Source organism: Mus caroli, unplaced genomic scaffold, assembly GCF_978045245.1.
Source record: "Mus caroli unplaced genomic scaffold, Mus_caroli_1 scaffold_17, whole genome shotgun sequence".
NCBI lineage: Eukaryota > Metazoa > Chordata > Mammalia > Rodentia > Muridae > Mus > Mus caroli.
In genome coordinates, this window is record NW_028227272.1 from 1,065,493 (window position 1) to 1,093,291 (window position 27,799).

The window sequence follows — 27,799 nt, forward strand, 5'->3', positions numbered from 1 at the left end:
GTCAACTTGACACAGGCTGGGGTTATCACAGAGAAAGGAGCTTCAGTTGGGGAAATGCCTCCATGAGATCCAGCTGTGGGGCATTTTTTCAATTAGTGATCAAGAGGGAAAGGCCCCTTGTGGGTGGTGCCATCGCTGGGCTGGTAGTCTTGGGTTCTATAAGAGAGCAGGCTGAGCAAGCCAGGGGAAGCAAGCCAGTAAAGAACATCCCTCCATGGCCTCTGCATCAGCTCCTGCTTCCTGACCTGCTTGAGTTCCAGTCCTGACTTCCTTGGTGATAAGCAGCAGTATGGAAAGTGTAAGCTGAATAAACCCTTTCCTCCCCAACTTGCTTCTTGGTCATGATGTTTGTGCAGGAATAGAAACACTAAGACAGCCAGGTTTGATGATGAGTATCATAGAAGACATGTGAGTTTAATGTTTAGATTTAACATGCACAAGAGAGGGCTGGAGAGATGGTTCAGTGGTTAAGAGCACTGGCTGCTCTTCCAGAGGTCCCAAGTTCAATTCCCAGCAACCACATGGTGGCTCACAAACATATGTAATGGGATCTGATGTCCTCTTCAGGTGTGTCTGAAGAGAGCAACGATGTACTCACATACATTAAATAAATAAATCTTAAAAAAAAAAAAATCAAAACATGCCCAAGAGAACAAGTTTGCTGAATGCAAGCACTCTACACCTGCATGGGCCTGGCCTTAACAGACTACTCTGGGGGGAGGGGCACTACACCTCCAGTTTCTTTCCCTCCTTTCCTAAGAGTCTTAGTCCAGGGAAGCCTGTGGGCACATGCCTTCTGAGAGACTGCTATGCTCTAAATACAGGCAGCGTCCCCCAAAAATCCCATGTGTAGAAGGATTCATCCTCATCTTGCCAATATAGGGAATTTCTGTGGACTTAGGAAGCAGAGCCTAGTGGCATGTCTTTAGATCACTAGGAGTGAAAAGATGGCGGGAACCTGACTGTCCTCTACTTCTCAACTAGAGGCACGAACACTCACTCCAGTGTGTTTCCACCATGGCAAGCTACCCTCACCAGATACTCAAACCTATGAACCACCTATTCTTTCAGAACCAGCCGGGCAGTGGTGGCGCATGCCTTTAGTCCCAGCACTTGGGAGGCAGAGGCAGGTGAATTTCTGAGTTCCAGGCCAGCCTGGTCTACAAACTGAGTTCCAGGACAGCCAGGGCTATAGAGAAACCCTGTCTCAAAAATCAAAAAAAGAAAGAAAGTCCAGAACCATAAGCCAAAATAAATCTTTCTTTGCTTCTGAGGCATCTGCACGAGAGAGATGTCTCCAGTCGCAGAGTCGGTGGCACTGTTAGAGAAGGCTTAAGAGATGTGGCTTTGATAGAGTCATCAATGACATCAGGCTTGGAGCTTTAAAAGCCACACACCATTCCCAGTTCAGTCTCTCTTTATGAGCTATGGTTCAAGACGAAGGATCTCATGTTTAATGTTCCAAATAGATTTTAAAAACTGGTTGAGTGCATATTACTTTTAGCCTCAGAAGACATCAGTATATTTAAGAGGCATTTAACTATTATAAATTATTTTGATGATTTAAAAAAAAAAAAAAAAGATGTAAGATCTCGGCTTCTACTCTAGCCACCACATCTGCTGCTTGCTGCCATGTTTCCCCACCATGATGAACTATTATTCTTCCATGAGTTGCGTTGGTCATGGTATTTTATCACAGCAACAGGAAAGTAAGACAATTTCCTCAGTAACCAGTGTCAGGTTTTGTCTTGATGATGGGTAGCTGATTAATACAGAATCCCTAAGTCTAACCATTCTCCTGAACTCAGGCCTGGCTGGTTTTCATGGGCTACGATGTCCAGCCTCACCCACATCTTTCTCCCCAGGATCATGTACAGAGTCCAGTGATCCTACACACATTGGGTCAATGAGTGATGAGGAGTTTACCCAGCAAGTGATGGCCTTGAACAAAGGCTGGTTATGACAACAGGGTCGAGCCACAGCAGTGAACACAGTTCCTTCAACAAGGGCATCATTCTCTGCCCCCTTCTTTTTACCACTTCACTTTCATACAGCTGCTCTTCCTAAAGTGGTCCCATTGTGAAACTGCCACTTTGCTAGTGGTGGAAATGCCTAGAATGGGGATTGGAGATGCACACAAGACAGCAGGTAGGACCTCTGTCCTTGGTTGTTAAATGAGTTAGGAACTTTACAGAATTGCTGAAAATAATAATAACAACTTGAGATCTCAGGTAGTCCAGGTTGGCCCTAAACTCATTATGTACTTGAGGCTAGTCTTAAACTCCCAATTCTATTGTACATATCTCTCAAGGGCTGACATTACAAGCATGTGTCACACCAAGCTTCACTGCTATTTGTAACTAAACCAGTCTTGCCATGTTGCCTAGGCTGATCTTTAAATCAAGATTCCCTTGGTTTAACTTCCCAAGTACTGAGATTAACCATGGAACAGCATACTGGCTCCTTCCATTTAACTTTAACCCACATACTCATTAAGAGCACAGGTTATGCTGGGTAGGGGAGTGGTGCACACCTGCTCAGGAGGCAGGCAGATCTCTGAGTTTGAGGCCAGCCTGCTCTACAGAGTGAGTTCCAGGACAGTCAGGGATACACAGAGAAACCCTGTTTCAAACTCAACCCCACCCCACTCAAAAGGAAGGAAAGAAGGAAGGAAGGAAGGAAGGAAGGAAGGAAGGAAGGAAGGAAGGAGAGAGGGAGAGAGAGAACACGAACCAAGAACTAACAGAGGTCATGACTGCAGACACTGGTGGTGGAAGCAGGGTGAGGAGACAATGTGAAAGGCCACATGGCCCAGCAAGCTGAGGGCTAGAATGTTATGGTTCCTGGCACAGTGTATGCAGCTTAGTCTATCCTGAGCAGCTGAGTTGGTAGATTGTCAGGCTCAAACATTCCTCAAGAATCTGGGAAATTGTTGGACCTTAACTTAGGCAGCATTTGAGCTTGCATCTGTTGCACATTCCATAGATGGGGGATGTGGGGGGTGGGGTGGGGGGGTAGGGTCTCAGGTATCCCAGGCTAGTCTCAAAATTCATGTTGTCATGAATACCCTTTAACTCCTGGTCCTCCTGTCTCCAACACCCAAATCCTGAGATTGTAAATGGGAGCCACTCTGCCCAGCTTTGGCATCTTTTAGTATTTCATTTATTATTACGTGCGTGAGACAACATGGCACAAGTGTGGAGGGCAGTGAACAACTTTGGTGAGTCAATTCTCTCCTTTCACCATGAGTCCTGAGGCCTGAATTTTACGCACTAAGCTATCTCATTCAAATTTGGGGATTTTTTTAATAGTCTCTCATTGGGTATGGTGGAGTACACCTGTAAGTAATCCTGGCACTCAAGAGGCAGAGAGGCAGGTGAATCTCTGTGAGTTCATGACCAGCCTGGTGAGCTCCAGAATAGTCAGGAAGACATAGTGACCTTGTCATGGGGTCTCATATTGTATCTCAGCCCAGCTTAAAACCTTACTATGCAGTCCAAGTTGCCTCAAACTTCCAGCAATACTCCTGCCTCCATCTCCTGAATACTGAGATTACAAGTGTGACCTACAACATCTGACTAATAAATAGCACTTACTAAAAGGACTATCCTATTTATCTTGGTAATTATAGGTCATCAGTCTTAGAAGAATTCAAGGGCTGGTGAAATGGCTCAGTGGGTAAGAGCACCCGACTGCTCTTCCGAAGGTCCGAAGTTCAAATCCCAGCAACCACATGGTGGCTCACAACCACCCATAATGAGATCTGATGCCCTCTTCTGGTGTGTCTGAAGACAGCTATAGTGTACTTACATATAATAAATAAATAAATCTTAAAAAAAAAAAAAAAAAAAGAAGAAGAATTCAAATTCCCACCCAAGATGCGAACTTCCAAAGTCTCTGCCATATTCACATAGTCGATTTGAATCTCTGTGATGAGATGCTTAATATTAGAGAAAAATGGCCCACTGTCAATACATGAGAACTTCAAATCAGCCCACACTGCAGCTCCCCTTCCCACCTGCCATCTCAGCATCTTACAGAAAAAGCACAGGCCCATTCCCCTGGTGGCAAAGAATCCACCCTACCCACCCAGCCTCAATGGCATTGCCTTTTCTTACAAAAGAAGAGCACATTTTTTTCAATTCTGTATGCAGCCACAGAGCAGTATATTCAACTCCCACAGGACAGAAGGTAACAGGGGCAACTTGTTGAGGACAACCTCTGTTCTTTGAAGAAAAGCACACACAAACTTCTCCAAACACTTGCCTGTTGTCTGCTTATCATGAGAATGCTCACCCAGATAGGCTGCTCCCTGGAGTCAGCCTTGATTCAGGCCACCTAATTCAGGAAATGGTGCAGCTGTCACTTCTGGTTCCTTTTTCAAGATCAGGGGTGTGATGGAAGGAGAGCCAATTTGAGAAGTTCATTCCTTTGCACAGTTGCCAGATTTAATGCCAGTTTTGCCTGCAGCCCCCAGCCCCACCCTCTTCTTTCGCACAGCACGTGTTCTTGTCAATCAAGAGAAGAAACCTGCGATTCAGCAGGGTAGCAAATAGAAGGGATAAGGCAGGAATGGAGGCTGACCCCACCTCCAAGATTAAAGGACAAGGAGGCAAGCAGAACTCCATGTGAAAAAGACAAATATCACACACTCACCAGCACTGAGGGAAGCAGAGACACGGGCTGGGGTGGGGGGCAGTAGGATGAGCTTGGGGGGACAGGGTGGAGCCAGGACCAACATCTGATACTAAGGACAGCATGGTCAGATGACTGGCTCCAAGAGGCTGCGTGATGATCTCCATGTGCTCTACACACTGGCCGGGGGCCAATAGTCACTGCTGAAGAGACCAAGGTCATGGCAAGGACCCCTCCTCTACCACCAGATGATTCTTCAAACATCTGATGCAGCTCAGGTGTTACTCTCTTATTCTGCCCAAACCATGGTACAAAGGGCACATAATAAAAGTGCCATAATGGGCTGGAGAGATGGCTCAGTAGAGAGCATTGACTGCTCTTCCAGAGGTCCTGAGTTCAAATCCCAGCAACCACATGGTGGCTCACAACCATCTGTAATGAGATCTGATGCCCTCTTCTGGTGTGTCTGAAGACAGCTACTATGTACTTACATATAATAAATAAATAAATAAATCTTAAAAAAAATGTGTCATACTATGCCAGAAAAGCATAAACGTAGTTGCTAATAATTCATTAAATATAGTAAGAATGCAACAAACAGCAGAAGAGAAACAGGAAGAGACACAAAAGGAAAGTCTAGGAGGGGAAAAAAAAGACTATATATTTAAGACCTAACACATGCATAACTTATTAACCACATGCCCAATTCAGTTTCCTTAAACTAAGAACACATGCTCAGAAGAAATGAAATTATTTCTGTTATTGAGACTCAGCAAGAATTTTCTCGAGAATCATCATAAAGGCAACAAGGTGTGACGCAATGATCCTTCACAACACTCTTAGAGCAAAAAGAATACATTTCCCAAGAAGCGAGAAAGTACTGCTCCTAACAGAGACTCAAAATAGGACCAATGAGGGAACCAGGGACCAAGAATAACCAGCCCTGATCTCAAACGACCACCAAAGAGGTCATCAACCAAGCACAAGACAAATCTGAATTGTCACATACTCATGGGTAAGATGGAAAACTGACCCAATCCAGTTAAGGGGCAGGGTCTTTAAAAAATGAAATTACAATAGCTATAAATTAGAAACAATCTAGATGTCCATCTCTAGATAAATGGATAAATAAATTATGGAATACTCATACAAAGCATTAACTGGTGCTGGCAGGCAGGTACATGGCCAGTCTGGCTGCTTGTTGTTTGGCCAGGACAGGCTAAGAAACAGCAGGATAGGCACACAGCTGCACCTCAGTAACCATGCCCACCATAGAGTGTTCAAGCAAAGTTTAGGATAGTGAACATGGCGGAGCTATTTAAGGACAAGAGGGTGTGCTCTGGAGTTGCTGGGACATTTAGCTGGGACTGTTCTAAGACTCACTTTCCTGGGTTTGTGGAGCAAGCCTAGGCTCTGAGAGCTAAGGGTATTTAGATACTGACATATCTGAGTGTTCAATATGTCTTTGTGACCAAAAAGTTTGATCAAACCCACAAAGCTGAATGGAAAACTCTTGGCTGATACCACTGGGGCCTTTGGGAAGACAGATTTATTACTAAATGATTCTTTGGTTTCCCTCTTTGGGAATTGCTGGCTCACAAGGTTTTCTGTGGTGATGGAGGAGAGCCAAAAGTTGGATGACACAGGCCTAGCCTGCAGTCTGGCCCCCAACCTCTTGAAGCTTAGAGGCTGTGGTCAGATGAAAGCTCCCTGTCCTTCCTGCCTCCCCTACTCACCCCTGCACCAAGAAACCCAGCACAGGGCTGGTGAGATGGCTCAGTGAGTAAGAGCACCGACTGCTCTTCCGAAGGTCCAGAGTTCAAATCCCAGCAACCACATGGTGACTCACAACCATCCATAACGAGATCTGATGCCCTCTTCTGGAGTGTCTAAAGACAGCTACAGTGTACTTACATATAATAAATAAATAAATCTTAAAAAAAAAAAAAAGAAAGAAAGAAAGAAAGAAAGAAACCCAGCACTGCCTCAGCTGGGACCTCTTTAACCATATTTCTTCAATATGTCTGGTTCATGAAAAAAACTACTTAACATACTGCTGATGCATATGCATGACGCACTGGAACCCCCTGCAATCCCAACGCTTGGGTACAGAGGAGGACCAGGAAGTCACAGTAAGTAACTAAAGTTACCCTCAGTAATACGGGGAGCCAAGGCCAGCCTGAAATGTATGAATGACCCTTTCTCCAAAAAACTCAATTAAATAAAACAGGGCACTGAAGAAATGGCTCAGCGATTAAATGTCTCTGCTCTTCTGGAGGACAGAGCTTGGTTCCCAACAATCTTGGTAGGCAGTTCACAACAGCCTGTAGCTCTAGCTCACGGGGATCTGACTCCCTCCTCTGGCCTCTTCAGGTCCTCCACTCATGTACAAAGACACAAACACACTATTAAGATTGTTTTTTAAAAATTCCATCAGGCTATGGGGGACTTTTGGGATAGCATTGGAAATGTAATTGAGGAAAATATGTAATAAAAATATTAAAAATCAAAAAAAAAAAATTCCATCAGGGCTAGTAAGACATCTCAGTGGGTAAAAGCGCCTGCTGGCAAGCCTGACGATCTGGGTTCCAATCTGGGGTTCCATTCCCAGGACCACACAGAAGGATAGAACTGACTCCAGATCTGCACAATGAATGCATTTGTACAAAAACTGGATTTAATCAACTTCATTTGATTAACTGGGTTTTATTAAAACAAAGTAACACTCACCAGGGGGGAGTGGCACATATCTTTAATCCCAGCCTTCAGCAGGCAGAGACAGGTGGACTGAGTTAGAGGTTTCTGTTCTACAGAGTGAGTTCCAAGATAGCCAGAGCTACAAAGAGAGATTGATTGATTGATCAAAAATGATTGATTGATAGAGAAACATTTATCTTATTTCATTTGATTTCTTAGCACAGGGTCTCATGTATTCCATGCTGGTCTGAAACTTAGATATGGCTGAGGATAGCATTTTAACTCCTGACCCTTCTGCTTCCACCTAAGTGTTCAGACTATAGGTGTGTACACATATAATAAACTCACAAACAAAAAAGATAAAACAGGAGCTGCAGGGGTCGTTCAGCAATTAAGAGCAGAGGTCTAGGCACAGTTCAGTTCTCAGCACCCAACGAGGGCTCACAACTATCTTAAAACCTTCAATTCCAAGGGACCCAACGCCCTCTTCTGGACTGCAGGCACCACACATGCACATGCTCATACATGTAGGCAAACTCATACACAGAGAATAAAAATAAGCAAATCTCTAAAAACTACATAATGAAACCTAAAAGTGAAATTAAAAAGTATAAACAGCCGGGCGTGGTGGCGCACGCCTTTAATCCCAGCACTTGGGAGGCAGAGGCAGGCGGATTTCTGAGTTCGAGTCCAGCCTGGTCTACAAAGTGAGCTCCAGGACAGCCAGGGCTATACAGAGAAACCCTGTCTCGAAAAACCAAAAAAAAAAAAAGTATAAACAGATTTTCTTTTTTAAGTGGAAACGGACAGCGGTATGACTTGCCTAATAGTCTAGCCCGACACAAAAAAATACAGGTCCATCGTCCCTGCACATAAGAATATACTGCAAACTTATTCCCATCTTTCGCTCTGCCTGCATCAGCAGCGCGTGGCTTGGGGCTCAGCAGGAACAATGAAGGAGCCTAAGGTACCCAGCATACGCCCTGAGGTGACAAAGTTCCAGACATAAGTAAGTGCAGTACGTAAATGTCACCTATTTTTCGGCTGTTTTATGGCGTCCTCTGGAACACTGTAAAGTCCCACGTGCTGAGGCGTCCCGGCACGACCAACAGACCGACGAAAAGTGACCTAGAACCGCCGGCACCCGGAGCTCGAGCTCCGCAGCCTGTGGGCGGGGCCGGACGCGCCTATGGGCGGGAACTCCACCAGACGCCCCGAAGCGCCGAGAGGTGTGCACGCTAAGAAGGCGTGGCTAAACCCGGAAGGGGCGGGAACGCGCCAAGGGTTTCCACAGCCTTCTCAAGAGACCGCCTACCACCGCTGGACGCCAGCGATTTTCCTGAGAAGGAATATTTTCCTTGGCTCCACCCCAAGCCCGGCCTCTGGACCATGGGACAAGAGCAGAGACCGGAAGGAGGCAGAGCCTCGGTCCCGCCAGAAACAGCTTAGGCCCATAGCTCCCTCTGTTGATGCTCTCGGAAGTTGCATTGGAGCTAGTCCTGTCGACCACCTCACACCTAAGGAAGATTACGCATAAACTGCCTAAAGATATAATACTCAAATGGCTACACATTGTATGACTATTTACATAACATTCTGCAAAAACCAGAACTATAACAGAAACATACCAGGGAAACAACAGAAGCTGGGGGAACACTGAGAAGGTTGCTACTCAATAAAACCAGAACTACACACAATCAAGTGTGAGTTTCAGTGAATGCAATCTCAAACTGTTTTGTGCGGGTTCTTCTTTGCTTTGGGGAGTTTTTTGTTTTGGGGTTGTTTGTTTGGTTGTTTGGTTTGGTTTGGTTTGGTTTGGGTTTTTTGTTTGTTTTGAGCTCAGGATCTCACTGAGTAGTCCTGCCCAACCTTGAAATCCCTACCATGCTTACCCAAACCACCTGCCTCCTGAGTGCTGCTGGAATTTTCCAGTGTGCCACAGTACACACGTGGAGGTCAGAGGACCACTCCCAGGAGTCAATTCTCTCCTCCTACCATGTGGGTCCTGCATCAAACTCAGGTAGATGGTGATAGGAGGCACCATCACCTTCAAGTCATTTTGCCTGCCCCCCACTATTTTGTTTTGAATACTAACGTGAGATTGGTGGCTACATGGGATGACATGGGTTAGGGAGGAAGAGTCATGAAAAGTGATTGCTTTGTGACAAGCAGCTCGTTTGGAAGTTGTGGAGATATTTTCTTTTTTTAAAAAAAGAATTATTTTATTTATATGAGTACACTGTAGCTGTCTTCAGACACACCAGATTCATTACAGATGGCTGTGAGCCACCACATGAGGCACTCCCTTCAACTCCAGCTGGCAATTGAACTCAGTCAGTGCTCCTAACCGCTGAGCCATTTCTTCAGCTCCTGAGATATTTTCAAATTGAATGAGCTTATCAACATTGTAAATGGATCAGGTGCAGCAATAAAATGACAAATTGTATGCCTTGCAGACTTCTAATGTTTAAGATCGTTCCCACCATTTTACTGAGTGCATGTGCAGGCGCGGGCTGGAAATGGAAACTGGCTTTTCTGCTCTGACCTCCGTCCCATACAGCCTGAGCATCTGAGATGTGGGCCATGTCGTATAAAGTGAGCTCTAGTGAAGGAAGAATAAGAAACATGATGGACTCTCTGCTGCTTGAACTAACAGAACTTACAATTTCCAGAAAAGGAAACAGGTTCAGAGGAAGTGAGTGTCTGGTTGAGCTGAGCACTGGCTGCCATGGCCAAAGACCAAGCCTGAGTACTTACAGGCATTTCATGGAGATGTCCCCTTTCCAAATGCAGAGACTCCTCCAGACCCAGCCCAAGTAACACCATCTTTTAACCAGCTCCACATAGTTATTCTGTGTGTCATGCCACGGCATAACAAAGCCAGGCTCCCCAGGGTCAGTGTTTGCTGAGATCTGCGTACACTCTCAGCCTCCATTAGGAACAAGGGCTGAGTTCACTAAGCACTTTCCTGGAGTGTTTTATCTGAACCCATAGTCACCTCCACAGCTTAACTGCTGCGTACTGCTCTAAAGCCAGGTCTGAATTAATTCAGCTGTGTGTGGGCTAAGAACCATAACAAATGGGTGCATGGAGTACAAACTTGAGGGCAACAGCTATCCTCGACTGTCCATTGCTGTTAAGGTCAGTTATTCATAGCACGCTGGGTTGTTGGTACCATCCAACAGTTTTGGAAACAGGAAACAACTCACAAATTTCTAGGGGGATTTGTAACCTGGGGGAAGAGCACAGGCTCCCACAGGCTCATCAGTCTACCAGAACCTGTGAGCATCTGTGCTCTCTATCAAGGAGTTAAACATGTGGCATGCTTGACCCTTCCCTCCCATGGTGTCTTCAAACAGAAACTGGAGGCACTCCCTTCAGCCCCAGCACACACGCCACTGTTGCAGAATCTTCCAGGGCAGCCCACAGGCTGTGCAGATCTCCTCATTGCAACTTCACACACAATTCAGAGGTGCCACCGTGTGCACACAGTCCTCTCTGGATTTTGAAGTCTGAAAAAATACCCCTTAATCTAGGCCAACTGTCCCAGGCCAGAATCCCAAAACAGCACATCCTCAATAACTACAGCATCTAAAAAACCAAGTACAAACTTTATTTTGTTTCTTTACAAAGGCACAATGGCCTCTTGGTATTTTGTTCCCTACCCCCATTTTCTTAACAAAATATAATAGCTTCTCCTTGGACACAAAGACCTCAAAATTGTAGAAAAGAAAAGAAAAAAAAAAAGAAAAATTAAAATTAAAAAAATACAGAAACCAAAACCAAAATAAAACCAACAACAAACAAAACAAAAAGAGAGACAAAGACATTTTTGGGGTCAATAACAGGAACCCTGGAGGGGAAGGTGGGAGGTGGAGGCGGAGATTGGCCAATTCTGGTGCTGAGGTGGGGAGTGGGAGGGGACAATGGCAGCAGCAAACCCCAACTGAGAAGCAATGTCAATCACCGGATCCCCCATCCCCCGGGTCCCCAGAAAGCCCCAACCCAGCCTGACCCCAACCCATGTAAGTGCTTAAAAGAGAAAAAGATAACCCGACAGAGGGAAGGGGTGAGGAACTAATGACAGCCTCGGGCTGGCTCTGGGGCGGGAGCAAATACCTTGGGGTTTTGTTTGATTTTCCCTGTTTTTAAAAACACATTTAAATGGAAGGAAAAAACAAAAACAAAACAAAAATAAAAAAGCTTTTTGGCAAGAGAGGCTAGGCACCTCAGTGTCAGCTTCCCCGGCCCCAGGGCCGAGGCCCAGCCCTGGAGTCCCGATGCTCCCACGCGTGCTATATACCACCACAACCCCGGGACCTGGGCTCCGGTGGCTTCGATCAAAGGTCGACTTACAGTATTGAAAAGGAGGTCATAAAAGAGACCCAAATGACATCATAATTTTGTAAAAATTTCTCATTCACCCATGTTTCTCCCTGTTGTTGCCCCGGCCCCCTCTAGCCCCCAGGAGGGAGAGGAGGGCTGGGGGTGGTCAGGGAAGCTCCCCGTCCCCCAAAGGCTCCTCCCGGCTCTGGTCCATGGCGTCGCTGTCCGAGGCCTCAGAGTCCGAGGCGGTATCAGAGGTGTGGGCCTCTGGGCAGCTGCGGACAGACTTCACGATAACTGCTCGCCTCTGTTCCTCTTCCAGCTCCTGTTTGTCCTGGGTGCCCTCAATGTGCTGGATGGCCTGCACAGAAAGAGACATGTTGAGGAGACTGAGCTAGGGAGACTGGGCCAGCTACTTTCTGCCCAAAAAACACATATTCCAGAACAGTACCAAAATAAACTAAGCAAAGCAAAGCAGGGGGCGAATTTAGAAAGAGAAGACCCTTCTGTTCCGATGAGGGGCCAAAGCCCTGGGTGAGCACATGACACGCCCGCTGATATGTTGTTAAGTCTACTTAGTCAAGGTCTTTGCTATTTGCTGTATTAGCTAAGTTTCTGGGCATGTGTGCAATCAAAGTTCTGGGAGCTGATCTTTCCACCTTTCTAACTCAAGGACTTGGTTGGGTTCAGTCTCCAGCACTCAGTAAAGTCACCCATAGTGCATGAAGCTGTAACCTGAGGTAAGGGTAGAGTCAGAAAGAGCCTAGGCCTCATTAGCCAGCCAGCCTACCTAACTGGTGAAGAGCAAGTTCCAGGGACCAGTTCCTGACTCTTGGTTTTTTGGTTCCCCAGCCCCACTTTCTTAGCAAAATAGAGTAACTTCTCCTTGGACACAAGTATCTCAAAATTATAAAATAAATATAGAAACTAAAACCAACAACAAACAGAGAGAGAGACAAAGACATTTGGGGGCCAATGATATAAACATTCATAATGAGAACATTATGATGGGAACATCATATATATTATACTCTAGAGTTGACATCTGGCTTCTACCTGCGTGTGCACCTACACATAAACATGCACACACCCCTGCACATATCACAGGACCAGCTCACAGGCTGAACTAAGACTGATCACCAGGAGGATCTAAGAACAAAACTTCCCAGGACCAGCAACATGGTTCAGTGGGTGAAGGCACTGGCCACCAGGCCTTATAAACCGGAGTTTATAAGCCTTCTGACCTTTCCAGTCCAACATGGTAGAGAACTTGTTCCGCCAAGCTGTCCTCTGGTCACCAATACGTTCCACAGTTCAGATAGACAGGCAGGAACACACGCACACATGCGCATGCACACACACACAGTGTCATGTTAAAAAAGGAGTGTCTTTTTAAGTCAGGCACAAGGAAGAGGACCTATCCAGTCGTCCAGATCTTTTCTCCTCCTACAGAAGCTCCATCTTGCTCTTGATCCACATCCTACTTCCTGATCTCCAAGAAGGAACATGGCCTCAAGAGTCAGTTCCCACAAGCCCCTTCCCCGAGCCCACACACCTGCACGATGGTGTCCAGATTTTGCCGGGATGTAGAGACAGAGTTGATGACTGAGGAGGGACCCATGGTGACAACATTGATGTGGTGGGAGGAAGGCGGGGCTGGTGCAGGCACGATCACTGTGGGGTGGTGGGTGGGGGCTGGAGGAGGCAGGAGCTGCAAAACAGAAGTCCTGTTTCCCCACAGGTTCCAGCCCACCAAATTTCCTTACTCACAGGGTATCTGCTAGCTTGGATTTTAAATGCCCGCCCCCAGGTCCATGTAACAAAGGCTCGGTCTCCAGTACGGCAGTATTAGAAGACAGAAACCTGTGCTGAGGCTAGTGGTACATAGCTCATCATGGCTGTCAGAAGGTCGGGCAGGAGGAGGACAAGTTCAAGGCCCACAAGGGTATGTATGCTGCTTGTATGTCTCTGTGTACCCTTTTTTTAAAAATTAGATTTATTTATTTATTTAATGATTGTGAGCACACTCTGTCTTCAGGCACACCAAAAAAGGGCATCGGATTCCTATTACAGATGGTCGTGAGCCATCATGTGGTTGCTGGAAATTGAACTGAGGACCCCTGGAAGAGCAGTCAGTGCTCTTAACCGCTGAGTCATCTTTCCAGCCCACAAGGCCCTCTCTTAAGACAAAAAAAAAAATACAAAAAAAAAAAAAAAAAAAAAAGACACATTTATAAAAAGCCAGGCGTGGTGGAGCACGCCTTTAATCCCAGCACTCAGGAAGCAGAGGCAGGTGGATTTCTGAGTTCAAGGCCAGCCTGGTCTACAAAGTGAGTTCCAGGACAGCCAGGGCTACATAGAGAAACCCTGTCTCGAAAAACCAAAAAAAAGACAAAAAATAATAATGGAGTCTAGTGCAGGGCAGTGGTGGTGTACAACTTTAGTCCCAGTACTTGGGGGGCAGAGGCAGGGGGATCTCTGTGAGTTCGAGGCCAGCATGGTCTACAGAGTGAGTTCCAGGACAGTCAGGGTTGCAAAAGAAACCCTGACTCAAAAAAGAAAACCAATAATAATAATTATTATTGTAACTATAATAATGGGGCCAGGTAGAAGTCCTTTAGGTTAGTGGGCTGGCACATTTTCCAAGAGATCAGTAAGAAGCCAGCTTTTGTCTTTTTCTCTCTTTAGTTTCCAAGTCATGAAGTGAGTAATTTTGTTCCTGCCATGATCTATCACTTCACCAATCATGCACAATCTGAAGTCTTTGAAATTTGAGCCAAATTCCCCTTCTCTCTTTATAACCTGGCTGCTTCAGGTGCTTCTGACACTTATAAAATGCTGGCGAGTAGAAAGGACCAAGCGAGTCACAACAACCCCACCAACCCCTCCAACACCAGGAATGGAAGGAAGTGCAGTGAGCGGCTTCCATTCCTCCCGATCCTCTGGCCCTTTTGCTTGTGGCTCAAGAAGCACATTAGAACCTGATAAATGACTGCTCAAGAGTAGAGACTCTGGCTGGGCACGATGGTGGCACACACCGTTAACCCCAGCACTCTGGAGGCAGCTGACAGAGCTCTGGGAGTTCAAGGGTAGCCTGGTCTAAATAGTGAGATCTGACTCAAAAACAAAAAACAAACAAACAACAATAACAACCAAAAAAAAAAACAGAAAACAGTGCAGAGTGTGAGCCTGGGATGCACTCAGTGGTAGCATGCGTACCAGACATACCCTGGGCTCAGTCAGCACCAGCAAAAAGGAAAAAAAAAAGAAAAGGAAGAGGAAGAGGAAGAGGAGGAGGGACCACAGATCCTGGATTAAGACAGAGAGGGTTCAAATTCCTGCTCCAGCGGATTACCTCACCTTTCTCTACCTTATTTTCCACAGCAATAAAACAGGACTGACTGCCGTGAGGATTCTGGCCTATGTTCCAGTGCTCTCAGACAGCTAAAATGCAGCATGCCTGCTGTTTGTACCTACATAGTCTGAGACCCACCTACAGATTCTGAGAACCCCGAGACAGCTCTCGGGGGGCCCCCCTGCCTTCTGGAGTCCCTGCTCACCTGGGTTCGTAGGTGCTGCTGTTCCCGCTCTAGCTTCTCCTGGTGCAGCAGCCGCACCTGCTCCTGCTGCTGCTGCAGCTGCACCTGCTGGGCAATCACCTTGAGTTTTTCCGGGTACATGTGGGCCTCGAGGGAGCGCACCTGCAGGTGGGATAGCACAGTGCTGAGAGGTGGGGCAAGGCCACACCTGCTCCACCAGCTGCACTAACACCACAGGGCAATCCTAAACCTAAAACCCTGACAGAGAGCGCCCCCTTCAGGGCAGACGGAAGACTCTCCACTCCTCACCTCTAAACTTGTCTCTACTGTTTCCAATACAAACAAACAAACAAAAAACCCTTTCCCTTCTTTTTTTTTTTTTTTTTTGGTTTTTCGAGACAGGGTTTCTCTGTGTAGCCCTGGCTGTCCTGGAACTCACTTTGTAGACCAGGATGGCCTCGAACTCAGAAATCCGCCTGCCTCTGCCTCCCGAGGCGTGCGCCACCACGCCCGGCAACCCTTTCCCTTCTGACTGACTAGCTGGTTTCCTTATAGAAGCCATGAAGAACAACTTGGGGAACCTGGGGAACCAGGTCAAACCCCTCCTGGTGCCACAGCTCCTATGGAGTCTTATTTCAGCTGTATGTGTGTGTGTGTGTGTGTGTGTGTGTGTGTCTGTATACCTGGAGTTGAGCCCAGAACTTACATGCTAAGCTCTCTGTAACTGAACTAAACACCCCAGCCCTAGGTTGTATTTTTATGCTTTTAATAAGGAACTGTTGGCCAAGTGTGCTGGCACATGCCTCTCATCCCAGCACTCAGGAGGCATAGGCAGGCAGATCTCTTGACTCTGAGGCCAGCCTGGTCTATAAAGCAAGTTCTATGACAGCCAAGGCTACATAGAGAAACCCACTCTTGAGAGAAAGAAAGAAAGAAAGAAAGAAAGAAAGAAAGAAAGAAAGAAAGAAAGGAAGAAAGAAAGAGGAAAAGAAAGAGAAAGAAAGAGAGGAAGAGAGAGAAAGAAAGAAAGAAGAAAAGAAAGAAAGAGCTGGGCGTGGTGGCGTACACCTTTAATCCCAGCACTCGGGAGGCAGAGGCAGGCGGATTTCTGAGTTCGAGGCCAGCCTGATCTACAAAGTGAGTTCCAGGACAGCCAGGGTTATACAGAGAAACCCTGTCTCAAAAAACAAAAGAGAGAGAGAGAGAAAGAAAGGAAGAAAGAAAGAAAAAGAAAAAGGAAGAGAGAGAAAGAGAGAGAGAGAGAAAGAGAAAGAAAGAGGGCAAATGAACTCTCGACTAATCCCTCTTAGTCAGTCCTACACAAACTGGAGAGCAGAACACCTACTCTTAGGCCTAGTATTAGAGCAGGTACTGTGTGTGTGTATCTGTCTGTCAGTCAGTCTGTCTGTCTGTGTCTGCATCTGCGTGTCTGTACATTTGAGGTTCTCCCTGTATGACCATGTGCATGTTGGGTGCCTGTGGAAGTCAGAAGTGGAAGATGGCATCAGAGTCCCTGGAACTGGGGCTGTGTGTGGCTCTCTGCAACCATGTGGGTGCTGGAAACTAAACTGAACTCAGATCCTCTGCAAGAGCAACAAGCGCTCTTAACCCTAGGCCATGTCTCTCTCCAGCCCCTGGAACAGACACTCTTGTGAATACTTGCTAAAGGCAGGAACAGACCACAGAACACTGGCCAGCAGAGGGCGCTGCTTCACCTGCTCTTCCAGCATCATCCGCACGGAGCGCTCCTTGTCCAGCTGTTGCCGCAGCTCGATCATCTCTCTCCTAAGATCCTCAGCCTTCTCATCCTCCCAGATGTCGGGTGAGCCAATGCCCTCGTCCTTGTCTTCCGCCCGCCGCCGCTTCGGGGATGAGCCACTCAGCTCCTGCGGAACCCAAGAGATTGGTGAGTGAGCTGACACACCCATAACTCATGCAGAGGCTCTATGGAAAGCCCTGCAAAACCACCCAACACAGGTGGACTCACATCTGAGAACCCATTCTGCAAATCCACCAGTAACCAAATGCCAGGCATGGAAGAATGGCCTTCCTTTCTAGAACAGTCACCTGCTGCCTCCAGAGCCCACTCCACGATACTTCAGAGATGAAGAAACAGGCCCGGGCAGGAAGTGGGTAGGTTCCATTGGCAGGATAAGACTGATAGCCAATGCTTTAGGTAATGGTTTAGGCAATGCCCACACAGAAAGGGAAGGACAAGCGCTGCTAGGAGGATTCCCCATCCAGTACCTGGATAAAGCGCTTGAGCTGCGTGTTCTGCTGCAGGAGTCTAGTCTTCTCCTGCTCAAGAGAGAAGATGTATTCTGCTGTCTGCTGGAGAATGGCTGCCTGAGGGCAAGAGGGAAAGAATCAGGCTGATGGTCCTCTCCGTGTGAGAGCACAGCACCTCCTCCAGGAAGCCCTCCCTGCTCCTGCCACCTTGCTGAGCTTCTCCCCGTCTGTGTGGGGAATGAGGGTCTTGAGGGACTGGAAGCCCGCGTTGATACTCTGCATGCGCCTCCGTTCGTTGCTGTTGGCAATCTCGCGTCGAATCCGCCTTTCCTGGTCCCTCTGAGTCTCGGGGGTCAATGGAATGTTGGCTAGGCTGCCAGGGAGAACAGGAGTAGGTTCAGGAGAGAGGTCTTCTGAACTTTACCCCCAGAAGGCCCCTGTCCTCATAGTTCATCACCAGAGGGCCTGGTTGCAACCAGCATCCCAACTCTAGCAGATCACTCCCAAGGAAGACACAGGGCTGTGCCCGGGATGCCCAGTGGACTGAAGCAGCTGCCTGTGGATGTAGTGTGATTAGAACCCATGCTTTCTTTCCCTGACCTCTTTCCTAGAGTTCTCTCCTCTAGAAGAGACTCTTAGCCGTGTCTAGCTATTAAAACCCACAGGGGTTCACAGCTCTGCATGCCTCCACTGCCAGCCAATCCGGGAAGGCCCAGAATCCTACATGACTAATCCCTGTGGTCCTAACGCAAGAGGACCCTGGGCAGCAACCAGAGACAGTTCTTGGGACACTTGGAAGTTCCTTGATGTGTCTATCTGGCCCACCTCTTTCAGTAGCTTATACATTGTCACTAGAGTTCTGAGGAGATGCCCCCTCCCGCCTGCCCACCACCACAGTTTGTCTCAGCCAGAAGTCTCCAACCACCATCCCAGCCTCTGTGAGCTAAGAGTGTACAAAAGACAAGACAGGCAGCATTCACTCCACAGATGGGACACTGGGCCAGCCACCCCTTGGGACAGTTCTGTTTTATCCTGGCCTACTCCTCAGAGGCAGCTCACTCCGTGTAAAGAACTGAGGCTCCCGGCATGCCGTGGACAACCCTACTGCATGCTGCAGAAGTAGCAGCTAGCCAGTGGGGCAAGGGAGAAAGCAGCCAGCAGTGGAAGGGCCCAATGCCACTGCTCCCAAGGGGGTGGGCCTGTGTGTGGCCTGGAGGAGGTATGCCCCCCTCAGCCCTCCCCTGCAACTCCCCCTCCCGCCCAGGGCCTGATGGCTTCCAGATGCGGAGCTCTCGGCAGAGGCCTCCAGCCCCACCCAAAGCCACAGCTCTGGCCTCTTCCTGAGGGGCCCTCCCAGGGTGACCTGTTCCAGGCTAGAGTCAGGGGAGCACATACCCTGGGTCTGGGGAGATTTAAAAAAAGGCCTCTGACACCTCTCATCCCACTGATGTGGGAGTCTGAAGTCAAGGAGGTGGCAGGTCTAACTCTCTCACCATGAGTTGGCCTCAGCCTCTATCCCCAGAGAAAATGGACTGCACAGCAGCCCAAGAGGGAAACACATCTGTAGCAGCTGGAAACAGCTGAAGCCTATCCAGCCCTACCCAACTTACCCCATCTGTCCTGCCTCAGCTCCCTAAAGAACCTCATCCCTGTCCCTTCCAGGGCCTCAGCTTCCTCTCCCAACAGAAAGGTCGGACAGCTGGGAACAAGTTTTCTGTTGGCTGCTGCAGGAGGATTGGAGGCAAAGCATCCCCTTCCCACTTCATTCAGGGCCCAAAAGCTCAGAACCCCAGACCATTCTCCCCCAGGGCATGCATCCTCACAGGACCTCGGAGTGTGAGCAGTGGGATAGAGCCAGGTCTCCCACTTGACAGATGAGATGAGGCCTCCCTTTCATTAGAGCTTAGGGTAGGGAGAAAGGTCCAGCCTTCCTGCTTCAGCCCAGGGTCAGGGCAGAAATGAGACAGAACGGACACGAGGGCACACACCTGCAGTTTCAGCACTGAGCAGGCTGGTGCCAGCTAGATGAGTTTTGAGACCAGGCTGGGCTACACAGGAAGACTCTTGTCTCAAAAAACAAGCAAGAAAAAGATGCGGTGATGGGCATGGTGGCAACATGCCAGGAACATCGGCACTTGGGAGACAAGTTCAAGACCATCCTCAACCACACAGCAAATTCAAAGTCAGCTTGGCCTACGTGCTAGTGAGACCCTGTCTCAATAAAGTGTGGGAAGGCTGAAGAGATAGCTAAGCCGTTACGAGTCCCTCCACTTCTTCTAGAGTACCTGAGTTTGGTGGCTCAAAACTAATTGTAACTATAACCCCAGGGAATTAACACCCTCTCTGGCCTCTATAGACCCCCATACATATAAACAATATAAGTAAATATATACATCTACACACATACATACATGCATACATACATACATACATACATAGAGAAGTAACAGAGAGCAAGCTACCCAGTGATTATAATCCCTACCCTACCCTAGGATTGCTGTGAGAGTCTCCCCCACAACTCACCCAGTCTCTGGGCCCTGCTTGTGATGCCCCAAAGTGTAAAACTGACCTAAGACTGGGTCTCAAGCAAAAGCCTTGTAGCCACCCTCAGGCTACCCCAAGAGCCTATCTAAAAGGCCTCAGAATACAGGAGTATATTTTTTAAATAACCAGGGCTAAATCTGCAGTTCAGTTGAGCATGTTCTAGATTCGATCCCCAGAACTACCACTATATTAAAAAACAGGGGTGGGCCGGGCGGTGGTGGCGCACGCCTTTAATCCCAGCACTCGGGAGGCAGAGGCAGGCGGATTTCTGAGTTCGAGGCCAGCCTGGTCTACAAAGTGAGTTCCAGGACAGCCAGGGCTATACAGAGAAACTCTGTCTCGAAAAACCAAAAAAAAAAAAAAAAAACAGGGGTGGGGAGCTAGACATGGTGGCAAACACCTTTAATGCCAACACAGACAGAGGCAAGAGGAACCTTAGTTCAAGGACAACCTATAAAACAAGGCCCTGCTGTTTGAAAGAACCAACAAATAGGCCTGGAGAGATGGCTCCCCAGCTAAGAACACTTGATCCCCAGGTAAAAGGGGAGAGGGACCTGCGACAGTAAAAGGTGGCATTGGGTCCCCAACGCAGAGCAGAACAGGCTCTATACCATATCCCACACACCAGCTGTGGTGACAGCTTGGAGGGTCAGGCACCCTGGAGGCGCTGGGCCAATTCATTTTGTTGTTGCTGCTCTTCTTTAAGACAAAAGTTTTACCCTTATAGCCCAGGTTGGCCTCAAGGCACTCCTCCTGCCTCAGCCTTCCAAGTGCTGTGCAGACAGACAGAGCAGGTGAGATCCCAATGGCTGTGCCCTCTATTAAGGCTCACACACAACCAAAGGCTGAACAACTAAGTGGGTGTGACTGTAAGCACAGCCCTAGAGGTCACAGCTACAGTTCCCACTAACTCAGCTACCCTTGAAAGGGAACTGCGGCCTGAGCTAACTTCAGCTCTCCTCATCCTCCAAGTCATGCACTGTCTGAGGAGCCCAAAGCAAACCTCAGGGCCCCAGCTCTGAAAGGTTCCATCACAGAACTCCCAGACTGTAGAGGCCTTGGGTCTCAGAGAGTGAGCAGGCCCCTCGCCTGACTTTTCCAAGTGTTCCACCCAGCCTCTGTGCTTAGGAGCCAACTGCTGGTTAACATGGTCAACTCTGGACCTAGTTGTTAGGACAGACAGACTGTCCTTACAAAGCTACAATTCTGCATGGGGACTTGGGTTTGCCTCAGTTGCTCATCTAACAGTTTAGCAATCTCCTGCCAACAGGATTAAGAGACTACATGCTGGTCCCTGGTAGAATTCAGGTAAGCTAATGGGTGCCCTATGGGTAGTGTGACTAGCCATGAATTGCCATCCTGGAACTTTTGCTATGTAGACCAGGCTGGCCTTGAGCTCATGGAGATCTACCTACAGGACACAGGGGTTAGACTCAGATAATCCAGCTTGTTCACGGGGACTTGGACCTTATCTACTGAGCCATCTTGCCAGCCCTTAAAGGAACTTTGTAAAAGTTTGTAAGCTACCCAGGGTGACTATACATGCTTGAAGCTCCAGCACTTGGTGGAAAGCAGCAAGATTGGGAGTTCAAGGTCATCTTAACTTACAAAGCAAGCTGGAGGCCAGCCTGGACTAAATAAGAGCCTATCTTTTAGGGGGGCAACAGAGGGCTAAGGAGATGATTCAGCCACGTAACCATGGGTACCTGAATTCAGATCTCCTGCATCCACATAAAGGCTGGGCACAGTGTATCTGTTACCTCAAAACTCTGGTGCTGGGGGTTGGGGGAGAGACAGGAGGATCTCTGAAGCCAGCCTGCATAGACACAATGGTGAGCGAGCACCTTCTGAAAAGATGAGGTCTTGAAACCTAACGTTCTCTGACTTGATTTGTTTAGGCCTAGGTCTAAAAAACAAGGAGGAGATGCTGGCTGTGGTATTTTACATCAGGAGATGCTAAAGAGGAAAAAGGATGGCAAGTTTGAAGGCAGCCTTGGGACGTCCATCTTGTCTGAAGAGATGGTTGAGAGCAGTTGAAAAGCTGAGAGAACTGACTTCTACTCCAGAGGACCCAAGTTCAGTTCCCAGCACCCACACAGCACACTACTCCAGGGATCTGATGACCTCTTCTGGCCACTGAGGGCAGGGCACACATGTGCTGCACAGATATGCATACAGTCAAAATACCCACACACATTTAAAAACCTGAGGTTTAAAAATAAATAAATAAAAATATAAGTAAATAAATAAGGTGGAAGAATGTTAGATCTCAAACTCAGGACAAATGGCCGAAGTGCCTACCTAACATATCAAAGCGGATATGGGCTCTCCCAGAGCCTCTCAGTACCTGTTACAGAGTAATGGCTGGCACACCCCATTTCCTACCCTAAATTCTTCCAGCCCAGGGACTGGAATGGGCTTCCCTTCCCCCAGCCTCCAATCCCTATATAACAACCTCAGGCACTTTGGCTACTGGCCTCTTTCCCTCTTAGCCGCTAGGTTCCCTGGAACTCTCTCTGCTCTTTCTCTCACCTCTTGCTCTCCCCTACTCTCTCTCCTCTCATGGCCATGCTCCAGAGCCCTCTTCCCGTGTCTACAGTAAACCTCCTCACCATACCAGGGAGCAGCTGAGGAAGTCATCTATGCGCATGTGCACACTTGCACACACAGCCACTGGACATTACCATGCGCCTGCTCTTTAGAGTCTGGATTTCACTTTCTAGGCACTGCCTATATCCAAGTCTCACAGAACCATTAGGCAGAAGGTCCAAAACTTCAAGCAAAACATCAAAGTGTGCCACACTGCCCTATGGCTCCTTCTGGTTGGACCAGAAGGCATAGGAGTCAAACAGAGAGAACCCAGCTAAACAGGGAGGGGTGGAGCAAAGTCCACAGCCTGAAACAAACCAGAGTCCATCCACCATAAGCTCCTGCCCAGCCCACACTCCATCCAGGACAGGTCTCTCAGCTGTAGCTCCAGCTGAAAATGAACAGGCCTAGAGGCTATGTTCCTCCATGCCCAGTGTACAACTGTCTCCTTGTAAGCAAGACAGGCTGAGGACCTGTGTGCCTGTAGGCAGGTTGTGGTGCCTCAATTACTAGACCTGAAAACACCCTATGCTCCTGGGGGCGGGGCGGGTCTACTGCCCTCCAGCAACACAGGTCCGGAGAAAGGGACCGAGTGAAGACAAGAGTACCAAAAGGCTTAGGCATAGCAACCAGAGGTTCCTACTGTCAAAGCCAATGCAGGACCAGCACCAGAATGACCTCTCCAGAATATGGAGCTAATCAGGCTTCACTCCCCACTCCCCAAGCCAGCTCAGAGGAGCCAGCACAACAGCAAACTTAGGAATCGAGTCCAGCTGTATATCTGCTCTAACTGGTGCCTTCTTAGCTTCTCCGGCTTTACAAATGGACTCACAGCAAGATCGTAGTGATTCGAAGAGAAAATCCTAGCAAGTAAGTCCCCAGAATATTTAGAGTCCAAGAGTTTAGTTACTGCTGTTTTGTACCTGCTGGGCCCTCAGGTGAACCTTATCTTAGTGCCAGCTGTGGGAGGGGGAGGGGATCAGAGGGGGCTGCCAGCTGCCAGACCCACCAACAGGCCCTAGGTATTGGCTCTCAACTTGAAAGTAAAGTGGGATCCCTGCCTGGATTTTATACCTATGCAGCAACCTGCCCCACAGGCGTTGCTGTCTACCAACCAGCCTGTGCCACTCAGCGGGCTCCTCCTCCTCCAGCCCCAGCCCTGCCTGGCTGGGGTGTCGGAGCACGTGGCCCCAGCCCTGGGGAGCCATTACGCTCCTAGAGTAGCACGGCAGGCAGGAAAGAGATCGTCGGTTTCAAACTTAAGCGCGCTGGAGAAACCTCTCCTTGCGTGCACCACCATCCCCGCCCGGACCCAGCCGGCTTGTAGGGTTCAATGAGCAGATACCAGGGCCAGCAACAGAAATCTCAGACATGACCATTTAACAAGAGTTTAGGGAGATTCGGCCACTGGTCGGTCGCGATTTAGTAGCGAGTGGATCTGGGGCAACCTAGGTAGGATCTAGCTCACTAAGGGGTATCTCAAGAGAGACCTCCGACCACCCACCCGACCAGGAGATTCAACGCTTTGCATTTATGACTGAGGAACAGAAGTGGGACAGCAAAATTTGCAGACCCATATGCAACAGGAAGTAGACTAGAGCCCTGAAGCAACCTAAGACGCACCCTCATCAAAAGGCCTCCCCACCTGGTCTTCTTAGCCCACCTAGTTGATTACAGCCGAGCTTTGTGCAAGTAAAGCGTGGCCCCGAAGCGCCTACAAGTCCCACAATGCAGCACCGACCGGGCATAGAGAACTACAGCTCCCGTGAGGCCGTGCGCGCAGAGGCCCGCCTACTCCAAGAGGGCTGCAGAGTCACGTCCAGGCCTCGCTAGTAAACAGCACCCGAGCGCGGGCGGAGAACGTGCGACTAGTGACTGCCAACGTGTGGGGGACCGCAACTTCCCTGCTTGAAGCATGGCCACTAAAGGTCCACGTACGCCTCGCAACCTCGAGCGAGCACGCCCCCAACCCTGCTGCAGCCCTGTTCTCTGCAAACGTTCACACCACCCGGCTCCCCGCCCCCCCTCCCCGCAGCCTGGAGCCGCGGCATGGCAGCATTGTAGCTGTCCTCTCGCACGCTCCGGACCCCCCCAAAAACGACCTCCTTAGAAGAGGGTTCCCAGAAAGCGCGAGGAAGCAAGGAAAAGGAAGGAAGCCAAAGCTGGCGGGGGGAGGAGGAAGCGCTGGGTGAAAGCCACCAGCAGCAAGCATGGCCGGGACTGCTGCAGCACCACGTGGGTCTGTTTGCAATTTACAAACGTCGCGACTCGCCCGCCTGCAGCGGACAAAAGTGGACAGAGCCTCTCGGGGTCCCCACGTTCCAAGGGAAGAGGGTCCCTAGGCAACGCAAGCAGGGTTCCAGAGACTGCAGCGGACCCGGTGGCTAAGAAAGGCGAGCGAGCTCGGAGGCGCGAGCCATGCGTGCGCACACGCGCACCCGCCCGGGCGGGCTGGCCGGGGGCTGCAATGGGAAGAAGGGGTTGGGGGGAGGAGCAGTACACACCTACAGAGCCCTCCTATCACTTCTTTCTCTGTTTTCCTGAAATGTTGCAAAGAGGGCACCTTCTGAGTGGGCACCATGAAATACTCCATAGCGATAGGCCCCCCTCCTGTGCACGAGCCAGGTCTCGCGGTCAGCCGGAGAATGCAAGATGGAAATCCGAATCAAAGGGCAGCGCCGGACGGAGGTGCAGAATCGGCCGGTCCCAGATGCTGGCGGCAGCAGCAGCAGCGGCGAGGGGAGGGAGGCGGGCGGGAGGGGCGGGAGGGAGGTCTCTCCAGCCTGCCTCCCCGGGCGTGTGTATGTGTGTGTGTGTGTGTGTGTGTGTTTGCAGCTGATCAGATGTCTGTTTCAAGGCGGGAAACAGCTGGTGAAAACTCAGCACTCCCCCGGCCTCCTTCCGCGGAGTAAGGAATTGCATGTAAACAAAGGACTATTTGCAGCGCCCCCCCCAGGGCGACTGGATGCTGGGGCGAGAAGGGCGCAAGCTCCTTGGGACCGACTGCTACATGGGTCTGCAGACTTAACCCTGGGATCAGGGATCAGGGGTCGACAGCTGGCTGTGGGGGTACACGGTGTGAATGGAGTGAACAGCGGCCCAGCTACATGCGCCACTATGGGTGATGAGGTTCATCAGCTGACAGGTTGGCAAGCGTAGCTAAAAGAAAAAAAAAAAAAAAAAAAAAAAAGGCCAGCCCCACCGCGCGGGATCCCAGCCTGTGCAGTCCAGGGTCCGGTGAGGACTGCCCAGTGCGGGGTCTTTACGCACCGCTACCCAGGAGGACGCGCTGGGCGGGGCTGCAGCAGCAAAGAGAAGGCTCTCTTGGGTGTGTGCTTCAGGCTTTTGCATTTTCATAATTGCCACTGCACGGAGCGGAGCGGAGCCACTCTGGCGCGCTCCCTTTCGAGCCGACCCGGGCCCCCTGGAAACTTGCGTCATAGCCACTGCTTCCCACAAGTAACTTGGGGCTGACTCTGACCACCCGCCAGCCTCCTCCCTCCGCCTCTACCCAGGTGGCTGCCTGGCCCAGACTCTGACTGGTGCTAGGAAATTAGATAGCGAAGGGTACAGGCAGGTGCGCAAGGCACCTCGGATGTTTGGGGCTGCCATAGGAAGAGAGAGCAAGTGGGAAGGAAGGGAAGGGCGGAGGCAAGCCAGAACAGCAGCGGCCCCTGAGGCAGGCTGCCAGCGCGGTCCGAATATCCATTAGAGGTCTGGTGGTGGCTGCCAGGTCCTGTCTTGCCTCTTTCACTACCTTACTTTCCGACTTCGCGCGCAGCGGGCTGCAGCTTCTCATTCATGGGGAAGGCGGGATAAAACTTGCTCCACCGCCAGAGGGCGCGCTCTACAATGGGGGGGGGAGTGGTGGTCTGGGGCAAGGGAGGGGACATTATAGGGGTGAGCTTCCGTCCTCTGACACGCCCCCACCTTCCGATCCCGGCCCTCCCCAGACTCCTGGAGGGCTTGGCCCCAGGCTCAGGAAGCCCACGCCTGCCTTGGAATGTCCTCACTCCAGCTCAGCGCCTTTCCCAGCCCCATTCGCTGCCTTCCAAGGTTCCACCCAAATCGAGCCTCTTAGTTGAAATACTTCTATTTATAACAATTGTTGGGTATTATTAGAAAACATTGTTCAATATTACCAACACCCAGCAGAGTATAGCTAGTTAGTTTTGCGTGCATACTGGTCAGTCTTCAGATCAACCTGATCTCTAATTGTAGATCCCAGATCAATTAGCATCTAATTCCCAGGGACACTTAACTTGAAAAGCAGCACTTCCTAGCCGGCTGGGCTGTACAGTTGCACACCTGTAATCCAGAATTCTACCGCTTGGAGATCGAAGATAAGATCGTGCCTCTAGGGCTGGTGAGATGGCTCAGTAGGTAAGAGCGCCCGATTGCTCTTCCGAAGGTCCGAAGTTCAAATCCCAGCAACCACATGGTGGCTCATAACCATCCGTAATGAGATCTGATGCCCTCTTCAGTGCATCTGAAGACAGCTACAGTGTACTTACATATAATAAATAAATAAATAAATAAAGTTTAAAAAAAAAAGACAAAGAAATGGGAGAGGAAAAAAGTCAGGAATGCAGGTAAAATGGCTTCATAGGTAAAGATGTTGGCCTGCAAGCCTGATGACCTGTTTTTTATTCTCAGAATCTCTGTGGTATAAAGAGAGAACCAGCTTCCACAAATTCTCTCCTGACCTTGGCATGTGCACTTTAGCATACATACATACTTAAAATTTAATTTTTAAAAGTTTAAAGGAAGTAAAGAATATGAAAAAAAGGCAATTTCATCCCACCTCCACCCCCAGACAGGGTTTCACTATATGACAGCCCTGACTGTCACAGAACTCACTGAGATTCCTCCCCCCACTCCTGCTTCCCTCAGTGCTGGAATTAAAGGAGCCACCACTGCACAGATGTGTGTGTGTGTATATATATATGATTGTTTCACCTGTGGGTGTCTGTACATCAGGTATAAACCTGGTGCTCTCTAAGGCATCTGAAGAGGTCATCTGATCCCCTAGGACTGGAGTTAAAGATGGTTGTGAGCACCATGTTGGTGCTGGAAATTGAACCCAGGTCCTATGGAAGAGCAGCCAGTGCTAAATGCTGAACCATCTCTGCAGCCCTTGGTTTTTGTTTTTTGAGATAGAGTCTCCTGTACCCCAGGCTGGCCTCAAACACCTCCTCCCAAGTGCTGGGGTATTAGGTGTATACTACCAGAGATTTTTA

The 27,799-nt window shown here is 49.2% G+C and overlaps 1 protein-coding gene across 7 annotated transcripts; it reads right to left on the reverse strand.

The window, feature by feature from the left end:
- Window positions 1–10,984: 10,984 nt before the first annotated feature.
- On the reverse strand, window positions 10,985–25,298 carry Tfap4 (transcription factor AP-4). 7 transcript variants are annotated; one of them, XM_021184996.3, is made up of 7 exons: window positions 25,064–25,298; window positions 17,634–17,799; window positions 17,445–17,543; window positions 16,913–17,083; window positions 15,219–15,359; window positions 13,214–13,369; window positions 10,985–12,019 (listed from the first exon to the last, which is right to left on the reverse strand). In XM_021184996.3, the coding sequence occupies exons 1-7, from the start codon at window positions 25,150–25,152 to the stop codon at window positions 11,825–11,827; spliced, it is 1,017 nt and encodes a 338-aa protein (XP_021040655.1). In that variant the 5' UTR covers window positions 25,153–25,298; the 3' UTR covers window positions 10,985–11,824. The 7 variants fall into 7 exon arrangements, with proteins under 7 accessions (XP_021040655.1, XP_021040656.1, XP_029326054.1 ...); XM_021184997.3 differs by lacking the exon at window positions 25,064–25,298 and adding an exon at window positions 24,223–24,558; XM_029470194.2 differs by lacking the exon at window positions 25,064–25,298 and adding an exon at window positions 24,205–24,558.
- Between the last annotated feature and the right edge of the window lie 2,501 nt (window positions 25,299–27,799).